The following is a 19,561-nucleotide window of genomic DNA, read 5'->3' on the forward strand; positions in this document are numbered from 1 at the left end:
GTTAGGCTGATTGGTAACTCTAAATTGAATGAGAGAGTGAATGGTTGTTTGTCTCGTTTGTCTCTATGTGATGGACTTGCGACCCGTCCAGGGTGTACCCCGCCCCTCGCACAGTGATTGCTGGACATGGGCACCAGCGACCCCCGTGACCCAAAATGGAATAAGCGGGTAAAGATAATGGATGGATGGATGGATGGTTTAAATCCACCAAAAACCAAGCAGAAGCTTGACGAACAGGACTGACCTACAATCTACACCTAGGCTGTTTATAGTTTGGGTAGGTTAATAAACATGGCACAACAGAGGTTAAATCTCACAGAAGACTTTTTTTATTTACTCTTGCATTTAGCAAATCTGCTTCTAAATGCAAGACGGAAAGAAATATAAAAAATAAGAGCAAGGGAACAGTGAATGATAAATACTGGGGATTAAGCAGGGCAGGGTGATGGAGCGCCATACAGTCAGAGCTCATCACTTATATTTTTCAAATACGCTCAAATCTGAGAATAAATATGTACAAACCGGATTCCAAAAAAGTTGGGACACTAAACAAATTGTGAATAAAAACTGAATGCAATGATGTGAAGGTGCCAACATCTAATATTTTATTCAGAATAGAACACAAATCACAGATCAAAAGTTTAAACTGAGAGAATGTATAATTTTAAGGGAAAAATCTGTTGTTTCCAAATTTCATGGCGTCAACAAATCCCATAAAAGTTGGGACAAGTCCATTTTTACCACTGTGTGGCATCCCCCCTTCTTCTTACAACACTCAACAGACGTCTGGGGACAGAGGAGACCAGTTTCTCAAGTTTAGAAATAGGAATGCTCTCCCATTCATGTCTAATACAGGCCTCTAACTGTTCAATCGTCTTGGGCCTTTTTTGTCGCACCTTCCTCTTTATGATGCGCCAAATGTTCTCTATAGGTGAAAGATCTGGACTGCAGGCTGGCCATTTCAGTACCCGGATCCTTCTCCTACGTAGCCATGATGTTGTGATTGCTGCAGAATGTGGTCTGGCATTATCGTGTTGAAAAATGCAGGGTCTTCCCTGAAAGAGATGACGTCTAGATTGGAGCATATGTTGTTCTAGAACCTGAACATAGTTCTCTGCGTTAATGGTGCCTTTCCAGACATGCAAGCTGCCCATGCCACAAGCGCTCATGCAACCCCATACCATCAGTGATGCAGGCTTCTGAACGGAGCGTTGATAACAACTTGGGCTATCCTTGTCCTCTCTGGTCCGGATGACATGGCGTCCCAGTGTTCCATAAAGAACTTCAAATCGTGACTCATCTGACCATAGAACAGTCTTCCATTTTGCCACACTCCATTTTAAATGACCCCTGGCCCAGTGCAAACGTCTGAGCTTGTGGAGCTTGCTTAGAAATGGCTTCCTCTTTGCACTGTAGAGTTTCAGCTGGCAACGGCGGATGGCACGGTGGATTGTGTTCACTGGCAATGCTTTCTGGAAGTATTCCTGAGTCCATTCTGTTATTTCCTTGACAGTGGCATTCCTGTTTGAGGTGCAGTGACGTTTAAGGGCCCAGAGATCACGAGCATCCAGTAGAGTTTTACGGCCTTGACCCTTAGTTAAAATAAATTATTCTAAATTATTTAGCACCTGCTGCATATTTGTACAACCCAGAGCTGCAGAAAAAGCATCCTTCTGCAGCTGTGTGCAGCCCATACTGCAGGAGAAGCTTTCTGCTGCAGCTGATCAGCTGTTCTCCGTGCAGAGTGGAGAGGTGGGCGTGGCCAAGAGCGTTTGCAGGTTGCAAAGTGCAGAGGAGGCGGAGAGCTGAAGTCATGACATTCTGTGCTCTTTTAGAGCATTTAGAGTTTAGAAACATTGTTTAGAACATTGCAAGAGTGTGGGAAGCATTTCAAACACCTCATATACACACACACACACACACACACACACACATATATATATATATATATTAATAACTACTACTTACTACTTGTACTACTATTCCTACTTCGCGGTTTTTCACTTATCGCGGGGCTTCAGGGTACGGATCCCCGCGATAAACAAGGGACTACTGTAGCATAAGGTAACTTGTAGAAAAACAAACAAACAAATAAACAAGCAACAAGTTTTAACAGGTCCACACAGCTTAAAAAAATATTTTTATTCATTTTTTTTAAACATCTCACTCAAGTAAGTCAACATGACCAACAGCAACAAATCCTACAAACGGCTTGCCTCAAAACTCATTTTTAATTTAACACAAGTTATTCACTTGTTGTTGAGTGATTTTGTAAACAAAGGACAAATATGAAATACAGAGATGACAAATTAATAGAAGACTTAACTACTACAACAAAATGAAAGTAATTTCTGAAGCCATAAAAAATGTACTTGTTTTTTTTTTTTTTCAAAATTCTTAACATGTGTGTTCAAGGCTTTGTGAGGCTGAAAGTTGTTTGTTGAAACAAGATGCCGTTGTGCTGATGTAATGCAGCACACACAGTTAATGAAAGGTTACTGGGAGAACCATTAGTCTTAAATCTATTCAATCACATGAATGCATTTCAAATTTTAATCTGACCTGATTATTGTGCTAAGAGAAACGCAGGATGAGAAACAATAAACGATGCAACGTGTATAGGAAAATGTCATGGCCAGTGAGAGGCCTAAACAAGAACCGACTGCAGGCTTGCATAGAAAAAACACTAATATCAGTCTTAACATTTGATTCTGAACATGACAATTTCAAAATATTTTAAAACGTGTTTTTGAAGAGAAACAAACAGCTCTACTGGACAGTGTGGGCTGCAGCACATCAGCTCCCTTTACAGTAAATCCAAACTCACCATTGTTGAATGTAAGGCCTTTGAATACTCTGTGGAGGAGATAAACATGTATGACGTGGCTGAAAAGTGTATGTGTGTGTGAGACGGCGTGTGCAGCCTGTACCTTTGGGATTGTTGTGGAAGACACAGTTGTTGGCGCAAGTGTCGGGGTGGGAGTCCCAGAAAGAGGAGGCGCAGCAGCAGAGTGGAGGAGGCTCCAGCTTCACCTGAGACAGCCGCTCCTTCATCCGAGCTCTCAGAGCCTCAACGAACCTGCAGAGACGTCAGCAGCGCGTTTACCTGAACAGCCTCGGCAACACTCGCATTATTTAATTCACCAGGGATAGAAAGTTAGATTTGTTTACACGTTAAAACGAACCAAAACTAAACACCAGAACCAGCCAGTTCTTCTTCCTGAGGACCATAAATTAATCCCTGAATAAAATTCCCTGTCGGTAAGGCATTAATTTAGTTTCAATGCTTTTAGTGAGAAGTTTGAGAGAGTTAGGAGTAAATCACAATCAATCTCAGAGCGACTGAGCAAGAACAGACTAAAAGTCTTATCTCAGCCTTAATAGCTAAAGTTCAATACATTCTTTCAAAGACTGTTTCTGGTTGTTCAGAATTAAAAAAAAAACTGTTTTAAATATGATCTTAGCCACAGTGAAGACTTTCATTTCAACATTAAATTCACTGTTACACATCCATCCATTATCTTATATCCACTTCTTCCTGTCTGGGTCATGGGGGTCACTGGTGCCCATGTCCAACAGTCAATGCGTGAGAGGCGGGGGACACCCTGGACAGGTCGTGAATCCATCACAGGGACACATAGAGACAAACGAGACAAACAACCTTTCACCGTTCCATAATGTTTAAATGTGAGTGCAGCTGAAAAGTTCCAGGTTTGTGTCATCAGTCGCAGAAAGTTTGGAGCTTTGCGGTGTATTTTTGGTGAACTCTTCTGTTTCTTGTGTGTGTTTTTGGTCAACACTGGAGCCCTACTGGGCCTTTTTCCATGAAGCTCATTACGATTCAAAATGGGAGAGATAGAGTGATCAGAAAGAGTGACCTCTGAGTTCGGCTCAAAATGGCTTTGAGTGGGTTCTTTGGCTCTTTTTCTACCAGCCACACTATCAGTCTGGGGTTGCACTTCCTCTTGCATCCACATCCTGGAAGGTTTGCTCAAGTCGCATGAAACTTGTACTTTTTATTACCGTACTTTTCGCTGCATAAGTTGCACTTTTTGCATAAATTAGCAAGCCCTGCGACTTATACAGCGAAGCAACTTATTTGTTTTTTTCCCATATTTATAACCCAATTTTTGGCCGAGACCTGACGATTTCATTCATTCCGACATGGAAAATATTTTCATTTCTCAAGAAATATGGAGAGCCAAGTGTCTCATTAATAGGTAAAAGTGGCGATTAATGAGACACTTTGCTTGCCATACAAAGCCACCTTCGTCTCGCTCCAGAACTCCTGGCGCAAACATCAACAAAGCTGCATTTCACCGCCCAGGTTTCATTTCTGCTGATTTGATCATTAAAGTGCATTTATTAAGGAAAATTTCAACTGAGACACACCTTTGATATATTGTCAAACAAACAAATAATTGTTTTTAAGCGTTAACCTTGTTAAATTCTTGTTAAAGTCCTCCCGCGGCCGCCATTTGGCAGCCAATCGATTTTTGGCACAACACCGGCCCATGTTTCCAGGTGGTCAGCGCTGACGCATAATAGATGTGACTTATACGGCGAAGCAACATATTTATGTTTTTTCCACTTTATTAGACATATTTGGACTGATGCGACTCATACGGTGGTGCGACGTGTACGATGGCAAGTACGGTAGTCTCGTCAGCTGTGGTGAGAGGAACATGAAGCTGCTTGGAGATGGTCCTGTAGCTTTAACATGGATATCTATAATGTTCTTTCTGAGCTCCTCACAGATTCACCCTTGGATCGTCTGCGCCACATTCTGTGATGCACACAACCCCGCCCAACTACCAGGAGCATGTTAGTTCCATTTGAACATGAAAAAAACTGGATTTGACATAAGACAAAAATAATGGTTTCTTTAAAGTTACCAACAAATTCATCCATACTATTTTAGCACATTTTAGCAAAATATTCTTTTCACCACTTCTTTTGTTTACTTTAGCACATGCTAAAGACGTGCAGATGTACAATAGATAATTGCTTAAACTAGAACACGTTTACAAGTAGCTGTTCCAGTGAGCCGTACGAGCATCAACAGATTAATCCTGGTAGTCTGGAGCACATCTCCTCCTCGTCTTTGGGCTTTTTTTTTACTCTCTGCTTCAGAAACTCCTACACTTCTTAAAGGTCCTTCTCTCTTCTCCTCAGCCTTTCATCATAGAAGTTCTTGGAAAGGTTATAAAACAACTAAACAACTTCATTTATTCTTATGAGCTTAGCTCCTGATTTGTTGCTAAAACTGACTGAGTGGAAATGGTGACAGGTTAAAAAAACTAGTTTAAACAGAACAGTGAGTTACAAACAGTAGAAAATGCTGTGGATGAAGCTCTTTTATACTTCATGTGTTCCTTTACGTTGTCAGAACCCGACACGAGCTCCTGTGAGCTCACTTGAACCAAAGGAACCAAATATCTCACAGCTGATTACCTTGCAGTGTCTTTCTCTTTCTCCTCTCTTCTCCTCCTCTGCAGCTGCGCACTTCTCTCTCTCTCCTCTTCCTCAAGCTTCAGTCGCTCCAGAATCAGCAGCTCTCGTTCCTCCAGCTTCCGTTTGATGTTTGCGAGCTGCTGAGCTTGCTCCAGCCTCACCTCTTCCTCCAGACGAACCTTTTCTTTCTCCGCTTTAATCCTTCAGGGAAGGACGAGCGCATTCACATTTACTAACAGTTATTCCCATCGATGTTCAAGTATTACTCCAAGTTAAACAAACTAGCAAAAATGAGGCTGAATATTGGTGAAGTTTAAGGAAGGTGAAGGTTTTTTTGGTCACTTTAAAAAGCAGCTGTTCATAGAAACGTTTTAAAGATTTAATCTATTGTTCAGCTGAGTGAAGAGAACAGGAGGAAACGTTGTGGTCTTATCACCTTGCCGTCCTCTTCAGGTGTTTCCTGAGTCGTTGGTTCTCCTTCACCTGCTCTCGCTCGGTGCTCATGGCCTGACGGCGCTGCTGCAGGAACTGAGACTGACGCTGCAGAGACAAACGAGTCATCGCAGAGTTCAGACTGAAAGGAGTCGAATCGGTTTAGACGGACGTTCTTCTACCTGTTGTTTCACTTTTTCCTGGTCCGGCAGAGGCCAGAGAACCTGAGAGACTTTGAAGTCAGATGTAGAACCAGGATCAGAGTGGGATTTCTCTGGATCCCACAGCTCATGAACTCCCACCTGAAATACATCCAGGAAAACTGCAGTCAGAATTAAACGATGCACATGTAGTCTTGACCACTTAGAGGATGCCTCACATACATTACTGCAAAGTTAAGCTCCTAAATCTTCTTACAGGCTTCGTTTATAACACAAACACACTGATCAATAGCTCTGCAGCAATGTGGGGTTCAACGTAGTCCTAAAGACACTTGTGTGTGCCAAATGGCAAAACCACAACTGAACCACTTTCCACTTCTCCAGAACCAAAACCAATTTCAGAAAATACAGCTAAAGCACTGGTTTGCATGGATGTCCTAAGATGTTAAAAACAAATTTATAAAACAACAAGAGAAATTGCATTTCCTCCTAAACTGCAGTGTGAATGATTATTGCTGAAGAACTGGCTAAAGCAACTGCTGAAATTAGCTAAAACATGCTGAAATGTAGCTAAAATGGAAGAACAAGCCTAAGTTAGCAAAAGAAAGCAGAAAGAACACATATTTATTGAATTAAGTTTAAATAAGCAGAAATCAGAAAAAAAAAGGAAATTAGCTAATAAATAGCTGAAAAATAGCTAAAAAAGGCAGAAAAAAGCTTAAATTACCAGAAGGAAGTGGAAGGAGCTGAAATTAGTAAAAAAAATGCGGAATTAGTTGAAAAAGTTAAATTTAGCACAAAAACAGCAAAAATATTAGCCAAAATAGCAGAAAAGGTTTAAACTAGCAGAAATAAGTTGAAATTACCATACCACGCTGAAAGTAGCAGAAATTACCACAAAAAAAATTGAATTTATCTGAAAACTGCTGAAATTAGCTAAAAAAACTCTAAAAATGTAGCTAAAAATGTAGAACAAGCTTAAATTAACAGAAGTTAGTAGAGAGAGCACAATTACGCCCAATTAGGTTGAAAGAAGCAGAAATGCGCACAAAAACGTGAAAATTATCAGGAAAAATCTGAAAATATATTTAAAAAAAATCAGCTGAAAAATGGCTAAAAAAGCAGAAAGAAGCTTAAATTACCAATAAGAAGTGGCAAGAGCACATTTTTGCTGAAAAAAGTTGGAATGAATGCAACAAATGTGTAATTAGCTGAAAAACTAAAATTTGCATAAAACAGCTAAATAGTAGCTGAAATAGCAAAAACAAAAAATCAAACTTGCAGAAATAAGCTGAAAGGAGTATAATAAGCTGAAATTAGCAGAAAGAGGTAAAAAGAAGCATAAAAATGTTAGCAGAAAGAATCTAAAAGGAGCACAACTGAAAAAACAGCTGAAATTAACTGAAAGTAGCTGAAAAGAAGCTTGAATTTGCACAAAGAAGCTGAATCAGAACAAAATGTGAAAGGAGCAGTAAAAGGTTGTAAACAGATCTAAAGATCTGAAGGATGTAAAATGAGCTCAATTCATTTTCTCTGAGGGGAAAAAAGTGTCAGAAAAGGCTAAATATTTCAAAAAGCTAAAGTTGCACCAACACCAAATAGCACAAAAATTGTGGGACGAGAAAGACGCCAAAAAAATGAAAATTTGATCTCAATAAACATTCACACAATAAACATTCACACACCCCAAACATCAGCTGCTAATTAAAAAGCAAGGATTTAAAATACAAATGAGGAATTATTTATTGACAAACATACTAAAAGGCTTTTTGTGCCGTTTTAATCTTGTCACTATTTAACACAAACACAAACGTTCATGAACAGGCCTGCTAAGAGCTTGAGTTGATTTTGACATTTGTAAACTAGTAATAAGTCTTGCTCACATCTCAACAGTATAATAAACTTTGAGTTTCTTTGGTGGAGAATTTAATTTTTGGACAACGAACATTACTGAGCCTCACAGTAAGTGTGAATGTCAGACAGCTGCTGTTTGCTGCTTGTGTTTTTTTTATTTCCTACAGTTGTTCCTCATTTTTAAGATGCTGCAATTATTAAACATTTAAAAGCTTTAAGGGTTGAAATCCTCAGCGAGAACTAAAGGAAATAAAGCACCACAGAGAGCAAAACAAACTTAGAAGATTAAAAAAATGAAACATAGTATACGTTTGGTCATTGATCTAATGTTCTGAAGCAAATGACAATATTCTTTTTTAAAAAATCATCCTCTTTTCCTCATCTAAATGCTTCAGCTGCTGATTATCGACAAAAAAAAAGAAAGAAAACTGTATCTATTGTTAGGGTTCTTACTGCAAAGTAGAGAAATCTGCAGCAATTTCAATCCTAAAAGATGTCACCGTGCTTTGTTGATAAAAGATCTAACATAAAAAGGATGTGAGGCACAAACTGAACTGGCCGATAAGAAACTGTTGAGTCACAGCTTGTACGAGGGAAACATTTTATGATGATTTTATCATTTTACTTTCCCCATATCTATAGAGTCTGAGTTATGATTTACTGACGTGAAACAGTTTAGGTAAAGTTCCTTTACATCAGATACAAAACAAACTTTTACATTTGCAACTGAAAGTTTTACAGTAAAGACAAAATGTATCCTCAGACAAAAAAAACACAACTTCTAATAAAGCTGCCTCTCATCTCCCACTTTATTGAACAACTATTACACCCCAACATGTCAAGATCTAATGCTGCACTGCACAAAATACTGGCAAACATCTGAATATAGGCTAAGAATCACCTGGCTGTTTTTAAACTGAACTTATTTACGTTTAGGAAAATGTGTTTGTGTCTCAACAGCTTCTGTTCTAACATTGAATCACAGAAAATACTAATTCTGATCAAAGACTCAGTTCATGCCTGTCCATGATTACACTTGACGGTTTGGTGCAACAGTCATTGATGACGGTGTGAAATTTGAACGTTTTTATCTTTACTGCATGAGAACAAAGATTGTTTTTCTCCATCATACTTTTTTTTTGTTCCCTGTTGTTTACATAAATAATGTAAAACTTGAAACAACAAGCATTGATTATCATCTAAAAATGCTGAATTTGAAACTTTAATTCAAACCGAGTCTCTTGACAAAGTTCGATCAGATTTAAGCCCAGTTGCATGCTGGGGATTGAGTCACCTTCTGCTGAACGAGCGGGCACTCGTGGTGACTAAAGAAGAAAGGCGCATCCGTTGTTTCCTGCTCTTCCTCTTCCAGAACATCCTCTCCTGACCTCAGCATGTGAAAATTATTTCTCTGTTGAGCAGAGAGGGAAATGTTTTCAAATATAGCTGGAACACGCAGAAAAAAGAGAAGCACAAACAATCACAGAAAGAGGAACCAAGTGTCTGAAACAGACACTCACGTGTCTGGTTGGAGAGACGTTCCAGCTGCCTCCAGGAAGATCTGACGCCGCTGCGTCCTGCTGGATCAGCCGACAGGCAGCCAGTCTGAGTCTGACCTGCCTCATCGCTTCTCTCGACTGGAAAAACGTGGAAATAAATAAAATCCCGCATTAATCACAGTCACACACTATTCCATAAGGAAACAATCACCACAGTGTTTCATGATACTCGACAGCACCGCCATCGCCTCCTAAACGTTAGAGACATGTTCCAGAACTGTGTCCGTCTCAGCAGATTTTAAACTTTCGTGGGAACAAGTCTAATCCAGCTAAGCTGGGATAGTAAGGCTGATAAACAAACTGTGACGGAAATAATCTGATGGCCTTTTTGAATTGTGTAAATAATCAAACTAAAGAGGTTTTAAACGATGGATTCCTGCAGGTGGAAGGTAACTCATTGGCGCCCTCTAGTGGATAATCTACCACATTATATCCTGTTTGAACCTCAATACGGTTTTGTTAAACAAAATAAGATGGAACTTTATTTATGATCATGCAAGAAAATGTTGAAGAAATATATAAATACCTTTAGGGATAAAGATCAGTGACTTTTGTAGATATTTTCAAATGATTTGACATTGAAAAAAAGCAACGAAAACAACTTGTCTGATAAAAAATAAGTAAAACAGATCAAAACACATTCTCAAAGACCGTAGAAATAATGAACAGAACGTCTAAAAGTATCAACGACAGTATTTCAACAATCTCATTGTTTTTTAGTGAATTTGTCTCGTATGATCAGACTGTCAATATTAAACTCAACAGAAATATTATGAAGTGATGGAAAAAGTTTTCAGCATAAATTAAGTGATTTTCTGACGTGACAGGACAGCAGTGAGGGAGCTGCTGAAGCTTGGGGGCCAGTGCTGCAGTCTTGTCATCTGAGGCTGCTGGTTCGAGCCCCAGTTGTGTCAAGAAGGACATCCGAGTAAAACATTTGCCCAATCGTTCATGCGAGTTCAATCGCTATGACGACCCACAAAACAAGAAGCCAAAAACGAGTCTACTCGGTGACTAAATGTAGCCGCACAAACAAAATCAATTACTGGTCACATTTATCTGCCTTCCAGTTATTTTTTAATTCTCAGTTTGTTTCCTCTTCCTCTCACCTCTGGAGAGCTCCTGCTCCGTTGTGCAGCACCTTCTGCAGAAATCTGATCCTCACCAACCGACACCTGGTGGGTCCGGACCTGATAATGTGGGATTCTCCTGTCAGGTGTCGCCTGGGGAAAAAAAACAAAAACGCTCTACAGTAAAGAGCTTGAACCATATTTATGCCTTTTTTCATAAAAGTAACTGAAAGGAGTTTGTTTAGAGATTGGCATAAAAACTGTGTTTATTTTTTATTTGTTGCCTAAATGTATAGATCTGAATAAAATTTTGTCTTATCCACATAATTCAAAATTATGGGATGCATTTCCACACGTTACATTTTGAGGCATTTTGTTTCTTGTAGCCTGTTGCAAAAAGTTGCTTCTTACGCAACTACTATAAAAAAAGAGGAAACAAAATGAAAAACTCCAATGAAAATTGTCAGATACTGAACTGAAAACAAAAGAAAAATGGAAAATTAAACTGAATTCCATAATGTTGGTAGTAATAATTGTAAAGAGTGCTAACTAAAGGTGATAGAAATGGGACTGTTCCTCCCATCAGTTCGAACCGTCTGGTGTCTGGCCTTGCTGATGTAAGATCGCTGTGCCAGACGGCGTCGTACTCCGTCTTGAAATCGTCTGAGACTCTCTTCAGCCGCTCTTCTTTTGTCAGCCTGCAGCTCCTCGGTTAGCGAAGCAAGAGCCTAAAACAACAAAACAACGAGATTATAAAGAGAGAAGAAATGAGGCTCTGAAGAAAATTAGCAGTAAATGCATTCAAATTTGAATTTAAACAAGCAGAACTATGACTAGAGACAAACGTGGCAAAAACATTTTAGCAGGAAGAGACCAGGGCTGTCACGATAAACAATAAATCAATTAATCGCATGATAAATGGAAATTATCGACCTCGTTTTCATTTATAGGTTTTATCGTTTCTTCGTGTCTCTCTCTTTCTGAAGACACTGGATGACAGAATCCAATATCATGTTTTAGGATCGTTAAAAGCAGCTAAGCTACGAGCTAAGCTAATAGGCCAACCTCGGGGGGGGGGGGACCCTCCGTCTTGTCGAAGCTCCAAAATTCACGGTTGAAACCCGTGCCTTCGTGTAAAAAGTTTTTCTCTGCAAAAAGAAGCTGAGAACTTGTTTACTGTTTTTTTTATTAAAAGCTCTGTGTGAAAAATGCTATGCTAAAGAGCTCAAACCACACCGAGCAGCCGCCATTTTGAGAACCCAAGAGAGACAGCCCGTGTCACATCAAGGGGCCTCCCTCACATTTTTTTTAGACACGCTGCTCGCTCCCTCACTATCCATCCTTTAGTTCAAACAATCTTATACTGCCATTCTGTGGTCGAATAAAGGTACTACATGCAAAACAAATTAAACATTTCTTCTTAAATTTGACAATAATTACTAATTATTGTAAAATTTCAAACAATATTATCGTTTATCGCAATAATTTCTGAGACAATTAATCGCCCAGCAAAATTTGTTATCGTGACAGGCCTAGTAGAGACGAGACTGTAAAAACCACCAGTTCCTTTTCCGAGATGTTAAATAAGTTATTGTTAGGGGTGCACCGATTGCAGTTTTCGGGCTGATCACCAGACAAGATTTCTAAAAAGAAATTGATTATTTATCGATTATGTAGGTATCAATTTTAGCCAATACCGATTTTGTTTTATAAGCAACACTGTCAGGTGTTATAAAGTCGCAAGGCACCTTCAATTTTCCATCTTATTTTGTTGAAAAACATGCCCTTGAACAATATCCTAGAAACAATACAAACTTGTTTTAACTGGTCATGAGGTAGTGCTCTGAAATATAAATGAAGAACAATTGTTGTTAAAACTAAAAAAAAAAAAAAAATTGGTAAAAATCAGTTTCTCATACAAGTATTGTCCGATTTCCCAAAATTAAGTAAATCGGGGCTGATAAATCAGCCGGCCTATTTATCGGTGCGCCCTTAGTTACAGTAATTATAAACTTTTGATTCTAATTTTTGCTTTAAAGCAAATCACAGGAATAAGTTTTGTGCAGAATAAGATCTTCATACAATTCAGTTTATTTATATAGCGCCAATTCATAAAGTTGTCTCAGGGCACTGTACTGGAACATTCACATACAGAAAGTAAAGTTCTCTATCTAAGGAAACCAGCAGACTCGTTGAATCTTTACTTGGTCGCAGTCTCCCATCCTGAGCAATCACAAAGGCATTTATTCATATCAGGTTTTGACAGTTCTTATTTATTAAACAGCATTTATAAAGATGTTGACCAGTCAGAACATCCAGTGTTTCATATTAGCAGGCCCAGCTCTCTGCAACAGTTTAAATAACACGTCGAAGATTGTTTTATAAACTTTACAACTCCTTACGTTTCTGACAAATTAAGAGAAAACGGATTTGAAATAGGATTTTGAACATATTACCTGTTTTAAAACAATCCAATTTAAGAAAATATTTCATTGTAAATATGAAGAAAAAAACTAAATTACAATAAATTGAACTGGTTTCAGTTTTAAACATAAATTTAACCTTTAAATGCACTTTTACCCTCAAATAGAAAAGTAAACATTTTGTTTGGACTGTTACGATTAAGCAAGTACTACATTAAAATATGGCTGTGATACAGAAAAATAATAGTACTGTGCATGATTATTTTAAAAAGCTGATGTTTTTTTTAAATATTTTTCTAAATTAAAAAAAAAAGAATACACCAAAAACTAAAGATATGCCATAAAAGTTATCAAGACAATCAGGATAGTCTATTTGCATTTTGGAGATTAAACAAAATAAATCTGCATTTAACAGGATGGCTAATTTATTGCCTATGATTTGGGGTAACTTCATAATTTTTATTAGTAATTAGGTAATTACTTATTACAAAATATTAATTTAAAACCTACTCTCTGCCAATTAAAATGTAGGAAAACAACTGTACAAACCTCAAAACATTAAGGGCATGGTTTTAATTTCAATCTCTTGAACATTTTTAAGAGGAAGAATAGTGTAATTGAGACATTTTATTCAGAATTATCTTTCCTATTTGTATTTTAAGTGGCATTATTTTTTTTAAGAAGTGTTGTTCAGAAAAGCTTATAAACTTCTTTATTTATGCAACCTGGCGTTTTAGCTTCATGTAGAAGTAGTTGTAAATTCCCACTCATGTTGGGGCTCATGAACGCACCTTGTCTCGTTACCCACATCTTCAGTGTTGCGTGGCTCATTGTTACAGCACAACAAATGCTTTATTGATGTTAAATCATAAAGTTACCTTTGTGGGAGGTTTGCAGCCAGTTTTACTCAGGACAGACTCAAACGGAAGAACATTTTAGGCTAACTTGGAATAAAACAGTCAACTTGCTGCAACCGCTGTCGAGCAACTAAACACCGCCAACTTACAGCCGGGTGCTCCAAGAAGTCCTGTCCGTCCTCCACCCAGGCTCCTACCGACACCACCGCCTGGTTCCGCTCAGCCAACACTTTGCTGGTTCTGGAGGCGCCACGTCTCTCCATTTGACCCGCTTTAGCTCCGTTCCTGCGCTGTGTGGAGACCTGGACATGGCTAGCGCTCATTAGCGTCAGATGCTACAGACGAGCCGTTGACCTGGTAGTCAACGATAAACTGCACGAGGCAACTCGGTCGACTTATTTATGATATTTATACAAAACAATACTTATTAACAATACAATGACAATAATGTGATTTATCTGTTTAAATAAAGGTTGAAAATGAAAAACATTTAAAAGAAAAGAAATAGGTTTCCTCCTTCCCCGTTTTCAGCTCACCGCTGCCCCTACCGGACAGGAGGACACATGACAGTTTATATGAAAACACTTTCCAAACTAAAAGATAAGCACACAAGCATCTAAGCCGGTTTTACGTAAAGAATAGCAAAATTGTAAACCATTGTGCAATAGTGTTATGACACCCTTTCATTTATTTATATATTGCTAATAATGGAGCGTATTTTCTGATATTAAAGCAATAATTTCCAAGGGTTTTCTGAAGAGCTTTCATTTATTTCTCTTCATATATTGGCTTTTTTTTCCCTATCAGTCCATTGTATCTGATCATTTTTCTTACTATGTCAAACCTTATGACAGTCATTTATACGTCATTCAAAAATATTAGAATAATGTTTTTATGCTATTAGTACTTACCGTATTTTTAGTTAATATTTCTTAGTTCATATCTTAGATCTTATTACAGTTTTTCTTTTACATTTGTATGTAACTGGGACCCTGTTTACACAATTTTGTTCCACCACATGTGGTGCAAATGACAAAAAGAAAACTCAGACTCTGAATAAAAGACACACAAATGTAACTTTAACAAATATTAAATATCTTTAAACACCTTCCTAGAAGTCTCACAAAATTATAATAGTGTGAATGCCTATTATAATTTTACTATTATAATATTATTACTATTAATAGGCATTCACACTATTGAGATCCACTTTTTCTTCCGTACGTTTTTGGCATCTACTGCAGTTTTTGTGCCAGTTCAACAAATCATAAATCAAAACGTTCAGCCGTTTCAGGACATGACTATGACTTTTGGTATTGATGCAACTTTAGTTTTTTGAGATATTTAACCTTTTCTGCCATTTTTGCTCTCATTGAAAATGAATGGAGCTCATTTTACATCTTCATAACTTTTGATCTGTTTACAACCTTGTACTAATACTTTCACATTTAGACCTGGTTAAGGTTCTTTCAGCTTCCTTGTGCAAAATTTTAAACAAAATTCAGCTAATTTCAGCTGTTTTGAGCTCCTTTCAGCTAACTTCAACATTTTTGTGCTTCTTCAAACTTATTTATGCTAAGTTATGCTTGTTCTGCTCCTTTCAGCTTATTTCTGGATGTTTCAACTATTTCTATAATTTCAGCTATCATTTAGCTGTTTTCATGCTAATTTCATCTTCCATCCATCCATCATCTTTTACCCGCTTCTTCCATTTTGGGTCACGGGGGTCGCCGGTGCCCATGTCCAGCAGTCACTGTGCGAGGGGCGGGGTGCACCCTGGACAGGTCTCCAGTCCATCACAGGGACACATAGAGACAAACGAGACAAACAACCATTCACTCTCTCACCCACACCTAGAGACAATTTAGAGTTACCCATCAGCCTAACATGCATGTTTTTTGTTTGTGGGAGGAAACCACAGTACCCGGAGAAAACCCACGCATGCACGGAGAGAACATGCAAACTCCACCCAGGAAGGCCCCTGGACCGGGATTTGAACCAGGGACCTGCTCGCTGAGAGGCAGCAGCTCTACCAGTTGCGCTAATTTCATCTTTATCAGCCAACTCCACTTTTTTTTTTGCAATCATTTAAACTTTTCTCAGCCTAATTCAGCAAAAACCTTCTCCCCCAACATCCTCCTAGTAATTTAAGCTTCTTTCTGCTTGTTTTAGCTACTATTCAGCAGTTTTTAGCTAATTTCAGGTTTTCTCAGATAACTTCAACTTTATTGTGCTAATTTCTGCATGTTTCAGCCTTAGTGGGCACAATTAAACTCCCTCCACTTCCTTTTGGACATTTAAGCTTCTTTCTGCATTTATTTGGCTACTATTCAGCTGTTTTATAGAAAAACTTGGATAACTCTGCCATTTTTAGAGCTATTCAGATGAAACTTGGCATATTGGTAGCCGACAATGATCCCTAATAGAATGAATGAAAATCAAAAAATTCAGCTACTTCAGCTGTTTTGTGCTTCCTTCAGCTAACTTCAAGATTTGTATGCTTCTTCACACTTATTTCTGTTAATTTCAGTTTCTAGATGGAAGGTAAAACGTTTCAGCACGTCCAGATGACCTGACTGAAAATTATTGGATTGTATACCTGGATTATTGAGCATGGACTTTGTTGGTCTAGTGGAGATGTTTTTTATTTCTCTATAAAAACTGATCTGAGGCTGTGTGTTAAAGTGCATTAAAGTTGAAATGTCTTTAAAACCCACAGCTCAATTTACACAGATTTGGTGAGAAACATGCTTTAAATGTGTGAAATTAAATTGGGAAATCTAAGTGAAATGCTGCTTTTTTGTTTACTAGTGTACTTTTTTTGCGTACGTTGTGTGCGCGTGTATGTACACACACACTGTCCCCCCACATTAAAGATGCTTCTGACGCCCTTGCCAAACATGCATGTTAGGCTGCCTTCAGGCCCAGGCCTCCCTTGCAAAAGAGATTTGTGATGTCAATAGGACTTGTCTGGTTAAGTAAAGGTTAATAATAAATAAATGTCCCTGCTACGACAGGCGTATTAAAAAAAAAAAGAAAACAGCAGAGACCTGATATAGGACTTGCCTTAATTTGATCCTTTAGCTGTTTGCCAAGTTCTGGGGTCGAAACAATTAAATGCCTCTTTATATGCGTTTGAACCTGTGCACCTGTCAAACAGTGGAACAGGACAGAGCTGTAGGTCTGGGTCTCCTGAATTTGGTCTGGTTTCAGTAAATTAAAGATTATAGCAGTGTTTGGTCTTGCAGCTAAAAAATTGATCCCAGCAACCAGCAGGTGGAGCTGCACAAAAAGTAAACATCTTAAACAGAATTTATTGCAAGTCATTAAATCCTGACCAGTTTGTGAATCCACCCACGCGCTTTAATAACAGGATGAAACATTGATTATGGAATCAGAAACGTTCAGCGTCATGTAAATTAGTTATTAAACCGAGAACCTTTTTATTCTTCGTGGACATGCGGAATCGTTTTCTCCCTTTCCAACATCGCAACTGCATTTATAATAAGTTTTAGTATTTCCACTGTAACGAAAACATTTATTCAAACTACTACCATTCTGAGCAGCAGACACACAAAAATAACAACTGCTATCTCTCAGTAGGAAATTATATGATCCGTTCAAACGTATAAAATAATGAAAAAATTAGAATTTTAAAAAGCTGCCTTCATTGAATAGCTTTATTTAAAAAAAAGACTAAGTCATCACAGAATATGTTGGGTAAAACACATTAGATATAAAGATTACTTTGAATTTCTGTGGTTCTGATAAACTTGCGTAGGACGTCTGTGTTTGGAGTGGAATCCACCTGAGGAGGAAAAAATGAGTAAAAAACAATCAGTTCCCGTATATTTTAATAGAGATAACACAAAGTGCATTTTATAATGTTCAGTAACCAAATAAGCTATGACACATTTTAATTTAGGGTGTGTTAATTATTTAAAATATGTTTTTAAAGAATCCATTTCACTCACCTTTCACAAAAGATTTCAACTAAAACATTTTTCTATATGGAAATGTGACAAAATGACAGTCCTTTAAGTCAAATCTTGACTTGAGGGATGACTCCCGGCTACTACGGTAGTTTATTTTGAAAAAATAAAAATAAAAAAAATGGAGTCAATTTCGTCTTCACCTGACTTCCATGGCAGCATAACATAAAAAAAATCCACATCACAAACCTAAACGTTTTAGTCGTGTCATGTTGTTTCTAAAAAAAACAACTCAAACAGCTAATGAAGTTATTTTAGTTTTGGATTCTAGATATACTGTAGATGTATTTGGCAGCAGCTCAGTTGATAAAACTGAAGCGCTCTGACTTGGCATCCTCACCAAGGATCTGGCTGTCGGCTCGTAAAAATTGTAAAAATTAGAAACGCAAACGATGCCAAACAGATGCACAAAATACGATTTCTCATAAACAAAGATTAAATGTTTAAAACAAGAAAACGGAGGAGTTGTGGGTTTGGTTATAAATGGGAACCAAAAAGTAAAAGACAACGGTAGGAAAAGGCTTTTGGCAACAGTAGCTCCTCTGGCTATAAAACCCAATCTCATCAGCTGTCAGAACCTGCAGTTACATCCTCGACTGGAGCGCAGCCAGAACTCCAAGATGTTGGACATCTGTGACTATCCTTGCTTTGCGACCTTTTCAAAACCCTCTCAGATATAGAAGGAAAAGGCAACTCACCTGTATAGACCTGCCAAGCTTGGTTAGCGCAGGTTTATAGGTCTCCATGGTGACAGAGTCGGGGCCAATGACATCACTGTAACACTGGTAAACAACAGCAGCGATGCGGTGGACCTGGCAGTGGTTCAGTACTGATGAAACAGCACAAAGAACAAAGCAAGGGTATCAGATTACTAGAACGTGACCTGGATGAAAGCTAAAGAGTTTCACTTTAGTGATGAAGATCAGAGTTCCTCATCCTGATGAAACATCTTTGTTTGGATTAGATGTATTTAAGTGGACCGGATACGTAATAATCCCATCAGGATGCAGGACGATGAATGCTCAGAGAGTGGACAGGGGCCTAATGGCCCTACGTTTCATTCAGCTGGCAGACACATTTGTTCAAAGAGTCACGTGGGGTTTATTGTCTCGCTCAAGGACGCCTCGACAGAATGAGACAAGAATTAAACCTGTCAAAAGCTGTGTACACAGACTACAGTGAACCTGAAACCCATTTCCTAAAGTTACCTTCGGCCTTTGCTTCTGGATCAATCCTACATACCTATCTTACCCTACATTTGGTTCAAACATAATTCAATTTACCAGTGAGTTGCTGGTTGGAATACAACCTGCTTCAACAATCAAAACAACATCAAATGTCAATTAGATTTGAACCCAATCCCATTCCATTCGGCCCCAGTTCTGGAGGACCACACTGCTAGCAGTACCATGCTGCTAACAGGACCACGCTGCTAACAGGACCATGCTGCAGACAAAGCCACACTGCTACCAGGACAATACTGTTAACAGTACCATGTTGCAAACAGAACCACGCTGCAGACAGAGCTACACTGCTAAAAGGACCATGCTGCTAACAGGACCATACTGCTAACAGTACCGCTCTGCTAACAAGACCACATTGCAAACAAAACCACACTGCTAACAAAACCATACTGTTAACAGTACCACACTGCTAACAAGACCATGTTGCTAACAGTACCATGCTGCTAACAGTACCACCATACTAACGGGACCACACTGCTAACAAGACCACGTTGCTAACAGGACCATGCTACTAA

The 19,561-nt window shown here is 38.5% G+C and overlaps 2 protein-coding genes across 2 annotated transcripts in view; both read right to left on the reverse strand.

The window, feature by feature from the left end:
• Positions 1-2,590: 2,590 nt before the first annotated feature.
• On the reverse strand, positions 2,591-14,166 carry ccdc15 (coiled-coil domain containing 15). The gene is made up of 10 exons (XM_037687840.1): positions 13,960-14,166; positions 11,124-11,258; positions 10,570-10,683; positions 9,422-9,538; positions 9,196-9,312; positions 6,069-6,188; positions 5,891-5,994; positions 5,455-5,655; positions 2,931-3,079; positions 2,591-2,856 (listed from the first exon to the last, which is right to left on the reverse strand). The coding sequence occupies exons 1-10, from the start codon at positions 14,131-14,133 to the stop codon at positions 2,807-2,809; spliced, it is 1,281 nt and encodes a 426-aa protein (XP_037543768.1). The 5' UTR covers positions 14,134-14,166; the 3' UTR covers positions 2,591-2,806.
• Positions 14,167-17,540: 3,374 nt separating this feature from the next.
• psmg1 (proteasome (prosome, macropain) assembly chaperone 1) overlaps positions 17,541-19,561 on the reverse strand; it is a 38,614-nt gene continuing 36,593 nt past the window's right edge. The window contains exons 6-7 of the mRNA XM_037688257.1: positions 18,501-18,631; positions 17,541-17,618 (exon numbers count right to left, since the gene is read on the reverse strand). Coding sequence (XP_037544185.1) covers positions 17,541-17,618; positions 18,501-18,631 — 209 coding nt within the window. The remainder of the gene's footprint in view (positions 17,619-18,500; positions 18,632-19,561) is intronic.

The sequence above is a fragment of the Nematolebias whitei genome, chromosome 14 (genome assembly GCF_014905685.2).
Source record: "Nematolebias whitei isolate Nwh7 chromosome 14, NemWhi1, whole genome shotgun sequence".
NCBI lineage: Eukaryota > Metazoa > Chordata > Actinopteri > Cyprinodontiformes > Rivulidae > Nematolebias > Nematolebias whitei.

Excerpts from the sequence above, each read along its gene's own strand:
- ccdc15 (XM_037687840.1), bottom strand. The coding sequence starts at position 14,133 with ATGAGCGCTAGCCATGTCCAGGTCTCCACACAGCGCAGGAACGGAGCT. Across the intron at positions 9,313-9,421 it reads ACGTCTCTCCAACCAGACAC|AGAAATAATTTTCACATGCT; the intron begins GTGAGTGTCTGT and ends TCTGCTCAACAG. Across the intron at positions 5,995-6,068 it reads AGGAAAAAGTGAAACAACAG|CGTCAGTCTCAGTTCCTGCA; the intron begins GTAGAAGAACGT and ends TTGTCTCTGCAG.